Genomic DNA, 14,303 nt, shown 5'->3' on the forward strand with positions numbered 1-14,303 from the left:
CTGTCTGTCTATCTGTCTATCTATCTATCTATCTATCTATCTATCTATCTATCTATCTATCTATCTATCTATCCATCCATCCATCCATCCTTTTGTGACAGCCTCTCTGGTAGGGATGGTGATGTCCAGCACTTGGTCATTGGTTTACATTCATTGGAGAAATATCTATTCAGGTTCGTCGTCAATTAACAAATTGGCGATTCCCTCCCTACACCAAGAACTACAGGCAATCGATGAATGCTGGGAGGGGGAGAGGTAGCCTTCCCCAAAGAAGAGCACACCAGCTGGTTGGCTAATACCAAATGGTCAGTCCTAAAAACATGCATACAAGTAACATTATACAGACTGATCAGGGGTATTTATGCATTTAGGAAGGACATAGGGGAGGCTTTGTTGAGAAGAAAGGGAAGGTGGAAATTATATGATTATATTATAGTCTCAAAAAGTACGAGAAATAATTGTTTAAAAGTTGGTGACGTGTCTTTTGCTATTGAACCAGATTTCTTTATATGGTCTAGATATGTCTCTTATTTGTCAGATATATTATTTACAATTTCTCTCATTCTGTCAGTTGTCTTTTTAAAAAAATGCTCTTAGAACAACTTGCCTATTCAGTGTATAATTCAAAGCCACAAAGATGCCTTCATTTCCTTCCAAGACTTGGTAGCTTTAGCGATGATATTTACATCTTTTTTTTCTTTTACCCTTTTTGAGTTCATCTTTGTACATGGTGTGAGGTAGGGGTCCAATTTCACTCTTTTGCATGTGTATATCCAATCATTCCTGTACAATTTGGTGGCAAAAGATTCTTTCCCAATTAAACTATCTTAGAAGCTTTGTTGCAAACCAAGTGACTGTAATAGAAGGGGTCACTTCTGAATGCTCAGGGCTTTCCCACTGAGCTGTTCAGTGTAATTTGCTGGAACCCGACAGTCTGGACTGTCATAGCTTTGAAGTGAGTATTTTGGCTCTTATTATAAAGGTCTCTTGCATCTCCATGTAAATTTTTTTCATACAATATATTTTGGGCATGTTTTTTCCTCCCCCAACTTTTTTCAGATCTTCTATCCACCTCCTTACCTACCAAATTTTATGTTCTATTTTCTTTAAAAAACACAAAATCACAAAAATTAAAATCAAAACAAATGAAAAATCAATAAGACAAAAAAGTGCCAAAACAAAACAAAATAAAAAACCCACAGGGAAACCCCCCAAAAAACTATGGAGTTATTCATTTTGGCTAACTCCATTTAAGATTTAAAACATCTTACTAACCTGACTACTTATTTGGTTTATTATTTACATTTTTTTAATATTTTATCAATTTTTATTTTATGTATGGGTGTTTTGCCTGTATATATGTCTGTGTACCATGTGTGTGCAGTGCTCTCAGAGACTGTAAAGGGCATTGGGTCCTATGGTACAGGAGTTACAGACAGCTGTTAGCTGCCACGTGGGTGCTGGGAACCAAATCTGGGTCCTCTGCAAGAGCAAAAAGCGCTTTTAATATCTGAGCCACCCTTCCAGCTCTGGGCTATTATTATTGTTACTATTGTTAATTATTTCGTACTTTTTTTTTTGTTTCTTCAAGACAGGGTTTCTCTGCAGTCTTGGAGCCTGTTCTGGAACTAACTTTTGTAGACCAGGCTGGCCCCAAACTCACAGAGATTCACTTACCTGCCTCTGCCTCCCGAGTGCTGGGATTAAAGGCGTGTGCCACCACCACCTGGCCTATTTTGTACTTTTTAATGTACAAGTTCTGTGCTTCCTGTTAAATTTATTCCTAAGTGTTTTAGTTTGGTGGCACAATAAATGTAATGTTTTCTTAATTTTAACATTTGGGTTGCTTGTTGTAAAGGCACACAAATATGATTTTTCTTTCTTTTTTCTTTTTTTTTCCTTTTTTTTTTTTTGATTTTCGAGACAGGGTTTCTCCGTAGCTTTTTGGTTCCTGTCCTGGAACTAGCTCTTGTAGACCAGGCTGGCCTCGAACTCACAGAGATCCGCCTGCCTGCCTCTGCCTCCCGAGTGCTGGGATTAAAGGCATGCGCCACCACCGCCTGGCCAAATATGATTTTTCTGTACATTAATTCTGCATCTTGCAACCTTACTAAACTTGTTTCTTAGAATCAATAAGTTAAAAAAAACCTCTCGGAATTTTCTAAATACAAGAAAATGTCATATTTTATTACTTTATAATCTGGCTGCTCGTGTTTCCTTTTTTCTAATTGCCCTGAGCAGTTCCCAGCACAGTGCTGAACATTATGTTGTATTATTATTCTCAGGGCAAAGCTTCCTGTCTTCCCGTCAAGTATGACGTCAGCTGTGGTCTTCCCACAGATATGTGTTAAGGGCTCAGTCACTGTGCAGAGTGTTTGCCGTGAGTGGGAGCTGCATTTTGTTGTCTTTTATTTATCATCTCTTAAGATGACCATCCCATTTTTTCTTTTATTCTAGTCATGGGTGTGTTATATAGATCAGTTTTCATAGAATTAGTCAGCCTTGAATGTCTAGGAGAGTCCTGTTTGGTCATGATCCATAACTCTTCTTGTGTGTTGCTGGATCGGTTGCTGGGATTTTGTTGAGGAGTTCTGTATTTGCAATCTTTGATTTCTTCTGTGTGTCTACATGTGTACATGTGCCATGAGTGTGGGTGTGTGTACACATGAGTGCACAGATGGAGGCCCGAGTTGATATCAAGTGTCTTCCTCAATGACTCTGCACATTATTTAATTTGTTTTGTATTTAAAAATATTTAATTGTATGGGTATTTTCCCTGCATATATTTCTGTGCATCACATGTGTGCCTGGTGTCCAAGGAGGCCAGAAAAGGGTGTCAGATCCCCTGGAAGTGGAGTTTTAGGTGGTTTATGAACTGCCAGGTAGGTGCTGGGAATCAAATCCCAGTCCTCTGGAGGAGCAGCCTCTGCTCTCAACTATTGAGCCATTTCTCCAGCTCCTTATTTTGTTTTTAATTATGTGCATGTATGTTTGTCTGGATATGTGAATGTGGGTGCCTGTGGAAGCCAGAAGAGGACCTCAGATCTTCTGGAGCCAGAATAGAGCTGTGAGCAGCTTGATGTGGTTGCTGGGAGCCACACTCCTGTCTTTACAAGAGCAGTACACGCGTTTAACCCTCAAGCCATCTCTACAGTCCAACCTACCTTATTTTGTGAGACAGCATTGTTCTCTGAACTCACTGATTCAGCTAGACTGGCTGGGCAGTGAGTCCCTGGGATCCTTCCTAGTGCTGGAAATACAGGAGTATTCCTGGCCTCTTACATAGGTTCTGAGGGATCAGACCTAGGTCCCCAGGCATCATGGCAAGCATTTTCCTGACTGAGCCATCTCCCTAGCTTCTGAGTTTTGAGTTTTGCTTTTTTTTTAAAATTGGGTAACACTGAATTAACAGAATAAGGTGAGAAATGTCTGCTCATTTATGTTTTGTAAGAATGTGTGAGAGACTGGTCTTGTAAGCTCTGGCCTTGAAACAATGCTGGCTTCCTCAGTTCATGTTGTAAGTGGAGAAGAAAGCCTCCTGGGAGAGACTTAGGACTCTGTCAAAACCAAGAAGGTTCTGGGTTTTTCTAAGCTAGTTTGATGCAGACTCAGGGGGCCGAAGAAGACAGAGGAGTCCCGAGTCCCAGAGGAAGGACAATGTTCTTTGCTGCTGACGCTGCTGTTGCTGCATGGCTGCTGTTGCTGCACGGTAACGTTTTAAATGCCAGCTATCTGAGCTCACAATCTCAGAGTGACTGGAAGAATGCCGGCTACCACCTGTGAGTGCTAGAAAGAAATCCTGGGCTTGGGAAACGTAAGACTTTCACAAGGACCAGTAAGCCTGTCTGGCCTTTGCTATGGAGGGAGATAATGTGTCTTCTAAGACCATCTGCTATACAAAGATGCTTAAAAAATAGCCAAGAACAACGGCAGCCTGTGTCTCTGCCCAGAAGACTTGAGAATCCCACAAGCCCCCAGGGACTGGTCTCCAGCAGACTCCTTAGTGCTCCCCTGCCATTCCTCTTTATTCACGCTTGATTTGCATATTGTAAACTTTGTTCTAGTTTTCTCAGTTTCATAGTCACATGATATGAAGGGTCAGATGACTGTACCCCTGTAATTCCTTGAAGAAGCTGTCCCTACCCACTGCTCCTCTTCCCACTTGTCAGCTTCTCCCGGCACTGACTCCAGTCCTATAAATAACATTTTATAACACTTCATTCTTGATTTCTCAGATGAAGGCGGGTGTGCTCTGGAAACTCTTTGAGTTTGTTCTCTGAAGATTCATATGGAGGAGACTTTGTCTCCAGAGTGGTGGGGCTGGGAGGCGGAGGGCTTTTAATAGGTGAGGCTTGGTAGACAGTGAGCAGATCCTGGGATTGCTCTTTATAAGGGGCTGGTGCAGCTTTCATGGGGCCTGGGACTAGTGCTCCAGATTGGTTGAGTGTAGCCTAGTAGCTCATGCCCATAACCGCAGGACTCAGGAGGCAGAGGCAGGAGGCCCACTGTAAGTTCAAGGCCAGCCTGGCTCACATAGTGACTTTCTACAATTCAGACTTTGTCTCATACAACAAAAATAAGAGAGAATGACTCCTGAGTTACTTGGGCTTCCTGTTTTGCCATGTGACCTCTCCCTTCTGCACACACTGCCACCATGACACCATCCACCCATGCAGAGATTCAGCTAAGGAGCTCTCTCTTACCAGAGGCCAAACAGTTGGGGTCATTTGAGTAGATGAACTTCTATTCTCCAAAATTGTGAGCTAAATAAGCTTTTTGTTATAGGTACCCAACTTCAGAGATTTTGTGGTAGCCACAGAAACAGATAAAGACAATGACATTGAGAACTTTTAGACTCCCATGTAGGACTTAGCTTCGTCTCTCACCCTTAGCATACCTGCCTATTTTCTACTTTCTTATTTTTATAGGCCAATAAAGGCACAATATAGGTTAGCTCAACATTTAGTTCTTATGTCATCTTGGCTGGGCCACACCAAATATTAAAGGAATGAAACCTGGTGTCTTCTTTGATGTTGTTTTACTGTTGTTAGCTTTTCACTGCAATGCCCTCAGTATCTAAAACATTAAAATTATTGTAATTTAGGGGCTGGGGAGATGGCTCAGCAGGTAGGAACACTGTTGCTCTTGCAGAGAGACCAGAGTTAAGTTCCTAGTGCCCATGTTGGATCCAATGCCCCTTTCCCCACAGCCCGGGGATAGCTCCATTCTGCACTGCTGCTCCCCAGGTCTGTACAATGGTTGTTTTCCTGGGGTCTCCCCTCATCCTCTCAGGAGCTTCCTCTTTCTTTCTACTGCTTAATCCTTTTTCTGTATACATTTAGGTATGTAGGTGGAAAGTGGTTTCCACAGAAGTTCTGAATGCATTGGTTTCATTTTCTTTTAGCTTGCAACATCATAGTTCAGAAGTCTGAGTCTAGGTGCTTTGGATAAAACTCTTCCTCTCTTTAGAGCGTTTTGAGATCAAGTTTGTCTCTAATGTCACAATGATGCGCTTTGGCTTGGTCTGGTTTTACCTGCTTCTCAGAGCTTTTGGTAGCTTCCTCTAGTCTAGTGACTTCAGCTCTGGAGTTTCTCTTCATCTACTCTATGGACGACACATTCCTGTCCACTTTCTGTTCTGTTTGCCAGAGGTTCTGCTACTCCAAGGCTGGGCCTCCTGGACCTCATTTCTCTTCTTCTGATTTTACAATTGTTTCTTTACTCTTCTTTCTGGGAAGTTTTGTCAACTATCTTTGCCACATTTCCAGTGTAGATTCAATAACTGTTACACATCTTAATTTTCTGGAAATCTCTTCACGATCCATCCTCTGTTCCTTCAACACAGTATTTACTTTATCTCTCAGACTGCAGCTCCTTCTAGCACAGTCCCAGCTCTCCTGGGCTACGCTGCTTTATATGTTTTCCTCAAGGATCTAGCTGTTTGCTCATCTTTAGACATGCGGTAGCCAAGTTCCAGCACTTAGAATGCTGATGCAAAAGGATCACAAGTTCAAGGCCAGGGTAGACTGTATACTGAGACCATGTCAATATACATATTTACACATAGATACACATATATGTGTAAATACACATACACACATGCATATACATACACACATGCATATGTGTGTGTATGTGTGTGGGGACATGGGATATCACGTAAAATTTTTCTGAGTCTCATCATAGGTAGATAGGTTTGGCTTTGCTCAGTCATGGTTTCTATAGGATAAAACTGCCAGAATTCTAGATGTCAGGGAAGAAAGAAAGCTGGGGAATCTCAACTCAGTGTGATCTCTTAATCCCCATCTTTAGTATTAGACCCCTGACCTCAGAGCCCGTCCTCACCTCCATCCCTTCTGGGATGAAGGCTCTGTCTCTCTATGAGGTTCCGGTGATGGGGGCTTCCTGTCTTTCAGGTACCCATCATGCTTTCCGTATCACTCTTACTCCTCCACCCAGAGTCACCTGTTGATGCCAGTATGTGGGTATGTGGGGCTCTGTGGTACCAACCAGCTCTCCTTTCTCTTGTCACTCCAGTTTAGGATTAAACTGTCTCAGGTCTGGTCACTATGTGCTCGTCCGCTCCAAGTTCCAATGTTGTGCTGCTTTTGTCCTTCCTCTTTTCTTAGACTGTGTTTATTCTGCTATTACTTTAGGGGGACTTGGAGGGAAAATAAAGGTGTTCAACTTGCTATTTTTACCAAGAACAAATCACTGTTCATTGTGTGCTAACGCATCTGTCTTACAAATCAAATGCTGAAGATCTCACGAGTACATTTCAATAAACATCTACAGAATTGGCAATATTAAAAAAGACTGGAAGTTAGGCCTGGTGGCTTATGCCTGTTACTGCAACACTTGATAGGCTGATGCATGAGGATTGTCACAAGTTGGGGTCTAGCCTGGGTAACAGAGTGAATTCAGGCCACTATGGGTCACAGAGTGAAATGCTGTCTACTCAGGGGAAGGGAAGGAGGGAATTCCTTGATTATGGTTCCTAGGTAAGTAAATAACTGTATATTGTTACTCAAGGAGAGAAAATACAGTCTTTTTAGGTCTGGTGACAACCCCAGGTCACAAGAGCATGCAGTCATCTGATTGTTCTATCTTGCATAAAATCTCAATGACAATTCATTCAGCAAGCCCCAGGCAACCTATCACCTTAGAACTAAGGGATTAAATGGGCTTTGGGAGTTCTCGAGGTTGATCTTTCCTCCAGCTGGCTGTTACGTAACCAAGGAGAGCTCCACATGCAGGATGGGTTTATCATACCTTTGAAAAGTCAGGGGACATCTGGTTCTCAACTCAGTACAAGGGAAGGTAGGACCCAGACATATGGCAAAGCTGTTCACTTAGATACTGATGACCACCCATTCTCAGAGGACCTGGGCCAGCTCTTGTATCTCTGCCCTTCTTGTCTGGTCAACAGTCAGGTGACCAATAGAGTTCACAGACCAAACTGAGGAGAGCTCAGTGCCTGAACCCTTATCAGGCAATCTTTCAAAGCTCCAGACCTCCTCACACAGGCAGGTCCTGCACTTAGATTTCCTATACCATCAGCTTTCTTGCTACTGTGAGAGATGACAACCTCAAATAAGGCTAATGTTCAAGAAGTAAGAGATACTAACTTTATAAAAACCAACCTCTTTAGGATTGGCAAGATGGCACATCAGGTGAAGTCTCTTCCTGCCATGTCTGACAACCTGAGTTCAATCCCTAGGACTCTTAGAGACAACCAGCTCCCAAAAGTTGTTCTTGGACCGCCACACTCAAGTCATCACACACACACACTAAATACAATGTAATAAAAACTTTAAAGACTTTTTGGGAAAGTCTCTAAAGGACAAATGAAGAAAAAGTAAAGTCATGGACACTTTCCAGCACACAGCAGTGAAATGGTGAAGGCAGCATAGCCCAGCACAAACCTATCCAGTCTTGATAATGACCACATTCATCAGCGTGGCAGAATGGATTCCAGCTCTTCCTTCTACTGAGAAAATCTGCTGTTGGGCTGCAGAGATGGCTCAGTGGTTTAGAGCACTTGCTCCTCTTTCAGAGGACCTGAGATAGGTTCCTGGTACCCAGGGTGGTGACTCACAACTGCCGATATATCCAGCTCCTGGGAATGTGACACCTTTTTCTGGCTTCTGAGGTCACCATGTGGCATTCACATACATACTTAAATAATAAACATCAAAAATTTGCTGTAGTAGAGCAGATTTCAGACAGTGCATCATTTTCACCTGCAAATACTCAAATGCAATCTCTAACTGTTCAGAATATTCTTTTATTTGAATTTATATAAAATACAATAATATTATTGTCTCTAAAGTAACTCATTAATATCATCTAATACCCTGGCCTATTTTTAAATTTCCCACACTATCTGAAAAACACCTTTTCATCAAAGGTTAAATAAAGAACAAACACTTCGTGCGTTTGACTCATTTATCTTCTAGGTTTCTTGTTTGGTTGTTGAAAATTGTGTGTGTGTATGTGCGCGTACGTGTGTGTGTGTGTGTGTGTGTGTGTGTGTGTATACATTAGGCATCATTTCAGAAAAGCGTTCAAACAGTTTACTCCAGTTGGTGGTAGTGAGCAATATAAGGGTTTTCTGCTTTGGTAGGTAAAAACCTAACACCCAAGACTTCTGCTCATCCCTCTGCTTCCACATCCCTCCTGTTTCGAGATCTTTTAGTCCTACTACCAGGGATTTGCCTTCTCTTCTATTTCTTTTCCCTTCATACTCAGCTGCTTTGAGCTGAATGGCTGCCATGTACTAGATGTACTATAAACTTGAACCCACAGAATACTCACCATTTCATAGAGGTGAAGCCCCAGAGAATCCAGGGAGCTGCTGCAGGCCACTGGGCCCCGAAAACCAGACTTTTGCCAGTGTCTCACTACTCTGGAAAGGAAGCACTGACCACCAGGTAGCATAATGGAGGTAGACGTCCATGCCAAGAGGTCCCTGCTATATTTATAGCTAGACCAGTACCTGCTCCATGAAATCCCCCGCAGACATAGAGTTTCCCATCCACTGCACCCGCGTTGGTGGAATTGGTTCGCAGTGAGAGGAGGGGACTTGGCATAGGTGGGCCTTCCCGCCAGAAGTCCCCGTCAGGATTGTAGATCTCCACCACATCAAGGCATTTCCGAACTTGTCCCCTGTCTCGGCCCACACAGCCAATTCCACCTAAGAGAATGAAGCACAGAAATGGGGGTGTTTGGGAGCAGAAGCCTTACAGTGGACATCCTCCCTTCCTAGCGCAGTTGGCAGCATCAGCTCCCTGGCCTTTTCTTTGGCACCTATTTCAAAGGTAATTTCTGTGACAGCAATGTCTTCCACGTGTTTCACAGACAAACTTAATGTCACTGTGTCACTGCAATGCAGTATTTCCCGTTACTTAGACATAAGAATCATTCAGAGTAGACCCTGCAATGTTGTTCGCACAGTAAGAATATTGGTTGTTAGCAATGATTTCATGGATGCAGCTATCAAGGACTATCTTTTCCATGCCTCATCACTGCAGACTGCCCTCTTGTCTTCATGCTTTTCCATTTGAAGAGAGAAGGGCTCTTCGGTAAATTTCAGGTTTGAGAGTAAAGGAAGACCGGAAGAACTGGGAGATGAAATGCCCAGCCAGGTCTTTCCCTTACTGGACACCATAGTTTGTTCAGCAGATGCTCACTAAATGCTCACTGTTGGCAAGATAATGGTAGGTGACAGCTCAAAAAGATGGATAAGCTGTGCCCCCACCAACTCTTTAGAAATCAACGGAGCGAAGACAGGGCACGGCGGTGCATGCTTTTAATCCCAGCACTGGGGAGGCCAGTGTAGGGAGTTGACATAGCAAGTTCCAGGCCAGCCAGGGCTACACAGTGAGACAGCCTCCAAACAGCAAGAAGTTAACAGAGTGGAAGGGGCCATACATGTAAACAGATTAAAAAGTAAGGCAAGAATCTCAAGGGCTGCTTCAGAGGTTCAGGGATGGAAACAGGGAGCAGATATAATAATACAGAATTAGGATTTTAAGCCCAATTGTGTAAGATTTTCCAACCCATTGTGACCAGAAACATCAATCTGCTGCATGCATCTTGTTTTTATTTTCTCCTCCTGTGGTGAATTGAATGGGATGCCCCCCAGAGTCTTGAGGTTTAGAATGCTTCATCCCTGGTTGGTGTTGTTGTTGGGGGAAGTTTAGGAGGTGTGGTCTTGCTGGAGGAAGAATGTCATGGGGGGCACGTCACTAGGGGTGGGCTTTGAGAGTTCAAAGACCTGTGCCATTCCTCAGCTTTGCTCTCAGCTTCCTGTTCACAGTTTGAGATGTAAGCTCTTAGCTTACTGCCGCAGCTGCCACGCCAGCCTGCTTTCCCTCCGTGGCAATGGACTCTTATCTCTCTGGAATGGTAAGCCAAAACAAACCCCTTCTTCTGTCCTTCTGTATCATGCCTTGGCTATGGTATTTTATCGTGGCAATAGAAAGTTAACTAAGACACCTCCTAAGTCCCAAGACAAAAGGTTTTAAAGTGTGAGGGTCATGGTTTCTGACCTACAGGACAGCTCCTGAGATCGAGGCAGATTCCCTGGAAGAAGGGACAGTCTTGTATTTGCAATTGTTCTCATCACTACCCTGTTCTAGACCCACTGATGATATTTGTAAGCTATAAAAGGACTGCAAAGTGTTGGCCATGGCTACACCAGCTCTCAGGGAGGATGTTCCTGGGAGGGCCACTGATATGTGGGGTGATGAGTGCTGTTGGGGCACAGTGCTTATCACAAACTCAAAACTAAGAAATACTCATGGCCTTTATGGTAGACTCCACGTTCTGAGAAGTTGGTCACACAGCCTCCTCTCTTCTTCACTGCTACTTAGACTCTGCCCTTCCCTGACTCAGTCAGGCAGCATCTTCGCCATCACCTCTGACCCCAACTTCAGCATCTCCAACAGATCCTGATATGTCACCTGCCTGGAACGAATGAATGAGTAAGACATGTTCCGCCCCCACGTTCTCTCTGCCACTCTTCCCACACTGTAGTCCTTGTCTGTCCAGGTCTGGGTACTGTAAGCTCATGGAGGGCAAAGGTCGCATCCTCATGCCTGTGCCTGCCATACAGTCTCGATGGATTCAGGGATGAGAGCTGTGTGTTTCTCCATAAATGGGTCTTAACCCAGATTCTGAAGGTGATAAAAGACTGGAGGGGTCTCCCGCTCTTTGGTGATGTCACTTGGTCAGTTCTCGCAGCATGAACCCAGAGACTGGGGATATGAGCTCAGGAAGCCCTTAGCTGTCTTCTCTCTTATCTGCCTAGACACATAATTTAGCCCACTATGAAGCCAAGTCTGAGCTGCTGTGTTTCGAAGGAGGGGACACATTGGCCTCAGCACAACTCTGTGTTCACGGACAGGCCCACTTTCAGTGTGGCACTGCAGTAGCGGGAAACTTCCTAGTGGTAGGAAAAATGGAACTTCCTACTATTGGACAAGAGGTCATGCAGATTTATCTGTGGCCGCAGAGCTCTGCAAGGTAAAAAGATGATGAACCCTCCTGTGAGAGGCAGGAGACATGCTTTGGCGTTGGTTTGTGTTGCAACCATGTTAGAACAGTAAGTGAAGCAAACAGTCTAGAGAAGTCACGAGGAGCCGGTTTGTGGCACCCAGTGCACCAGCATCTTGAGTCTAACTCCACATTGTGGGTATCACTCTTGATTGTCTGAGATAATGAGAGTGCTTGTCACCTTTGCTCTGCTACCACGTACATTTAATTTCTACATTCAAAGCTAGCCTTGTGAAATGTGTCCATTCTCTTTGGTGAACAGAAAGCTAACATGCTCTGTCCCACCCCTGAGTGACCTCCTCCCACTCCTGGGTGACCCGAGCTTACTATGTGCTCTGTATCTGTCCTGGCTGTGAAGCTTGAACTCAGTCTCTGTGTCACGGAGTATAATTTCACCTCAAGCACACTCCATTAGCAACAGGCTTAATGAGCTTAGACTGAAGGTGAATCTTGATTAGATAAATAATCAAATAAAGGCCTGATCTTTATTAATAAGTCAGCACTGGCTCTACACGCACAGCCTTTGATGAGAGGAGGCCTAGGGTGTGATCTGCAGCTGCAGAATGTCAATAAGTCAGCTCAGTGGCTTTAATCTATGTGCTGCCAGAATTTCTGAGCACGATGTTCCCTCACTCAAACCCAAGCAATGAACAGAAATTACCTTCATAGATCATGCCCAAATGCACCCCACATGCAAAATATATACCTAGATTATTTGGGCGTGGGAGGGGGAAGAAAATTACAACTTGCCACTCTTTCTTCATTTTATTCCCACAAAGATAAAGATTTCTTCTTCTGATGTTAGGCTATGATAGGTTCTTTCATTTCTGGGGGTGTGTGGGAGTCAGCTTGTCCTCCCACAGAAAGCCTGGCAGACAGCTGGCTGAAGGCACAGGGACTTGCCATCCAGTTGCCCTGAATACAGCCCATACCCTTCCTGTACAGGGCAGCCTCAAGGTGGCAGGCTTATTCTATCCTACTCTGGGTTCCATCCAAAGCAGGGGAAGGATTTCATTAACATTTATGTATGACAGACGCCCAAAGTTGCTTGCATTGCTAAACCAGGCTTAGGGGTGGGGCACTGACTGTGGGGGTGGGGTGGGGGGCATCCACTTGCCATGGTGAAGGCATGTGGACCTTTAGAAACAGATCCTGGTTCACATTCTTGTGTCACTACTTGATAGCCAAAGGCAGTTGATTGATTTAATTCTTCTAAGCCTCAATCACTCTCACCTGTAAACCAAAGATAATAATGCCAATTTCATAAAGTGTGGCAAGGATCAAACTGTTTAGATAATGACCAAGAAAAGGAGAAAACCAGGAGGAACTCAGGGCATTCATGGGTATCACCAAGGAAATTTTCTTTTATGGATTTCCTCTTGTATACTGCATCTAAGCAACATGGCACACATACAGCTGGTGCTCAGATGACGATTATTTTCTGTCATGTTCTATGGGGTTTTAAGTACACCAGCATTTTCTGAAATTGCTGAGATCTTCTGATTACCCTCAGTTGAATTTTTATGTGTACAATTTTTGGTTTCTTGATGTAGGGTCAAATGTTCTTAGACATTTCTTTTGAACCTGGGTAGAGGGAATCAGGTTAAGACAACCAAAGGCTGTGGTAGTGCATGTTTGTAATTGCATGCTCATAATCCCTACACTTGGGAAACTGAGCAAGAGGATTGCCATGAGTTTGAGCCTAGCCTGGGCTACATAGTAAGTATGAGGACAAACCAGACTACTTATTGACTACCAATCCAGCCAGGGATACAGGGTAAGACTCTCTTAAAAAGCCAAAACCCATCAGGCATCAGATGCTCTCTCTGGCAACACAGAGCCACTTACCAGCCATAAGCATGTGAGTTGTAAGAACTGTGGGGAAGAACATTCTAGAAATCTTGAGTTTCTTGGAGTAAAAGTGGCCCATCTCTTGAGTTGCCAGGCTTCTTTCTTTCTCAGCCCCCGCCCACTAATGGGATGCTTTGATAATTTGCTCCATTCTCATGCAACTTGTCAGTTCTCTAGCCCCCACTCCACAGTTAATTTAAAATTCTAGATTTCAAGCCTAAAATCTTAAAAAAAAAAGCATCTTGTCACTTTCTAAAGCCTAACACAGGGACTCTTAGGTGTTTTTAGTAAAAAAAGTTCTTACTTCCTCTTACCAAATCTTGGATAATGCTAGCATTGCTAACCAATAGTGTGCCTTGGGTTCAGAGAACTTGGGTTGGTGGTTCCCACACATTTCTCGCCAAGCTAAGAATGTTAACAATCTGCTTTGCATTTTATTTGCTACCACAACCCACTCCCCCTACATTCCGAAGAAACCAAAATTCTAGGGGTAATGAAAAGAACAGCAGAAAGACCAAGTTTCATGTATTAGAGCTTGATTTTGGAGAGAAAAACTCTCATCTTTGAACTGTTTTGTGCTTTCCAAATAGAAATGAGAAAGGCAAAGAGACAGTTCTAGAACGAGACAATCAAGAAAAATAAAGTAAGAATGCAGAAAGCCCTGGAGTGGAGTTGCTGGTGCCATATAAGCTGCAGTTGCAAGTCCTGTCCCAGTAGACTGTGAGCAACCCTAGGCTGTCTATCTCAGCCCAGCACTGGGCGGTGGTGTTTCTAGCCACACTTGGGCATTTCAAACCCTGAGTTCATCTTTCCTTGTCTCTTCCCATAATGTGCCAGTGTGTACTGCAAGTCCTCCAAATGCCCGAGGGTTGATGAGTCCTAAGGAGACAACA

General features: G+C 43.7%; 1 protein-coding gene across 1 annotated transcript in view; it reads right to left on the bottom strand.

Annotated features, from left to right (window-relative positions):
• Kbtbd12 (kelch repeat and BTB domain containing 12) overlaps positions 1 to 14,303 on the bottom strand; it is an 80,667-nt gene that overhangs the window by 25,004 nt on the left and 41,360 nt on the right. Inside the window, exon 5 of the mRNA XM_005364848.2 lies at positions 8,999 to 9,196. Coding sequence (XP_005364905.1) covers positions 8,999 to 9,196 — 198 coding nt within the window. The remainder of the gene's footprint in view (positions 1 to 8,998; positions 9,197 to 14,303) is intronic.

Source organism: Microtus ochrogaster, unplaced genomic scaffold (assembly GCF_000317375.1).
Source record: "Microtus ochrogaster isolate Prairie Vole_2 unplaced genomic scaffold, MicOch1.0 UNK1, whole genome shotgun sequence".
Lineage (NCBI taxonomy): Eukaryota > Metazoa > Chordata > Mammalia > Rodentia > Cricetidae > Microtus > Microtus ochrogaster.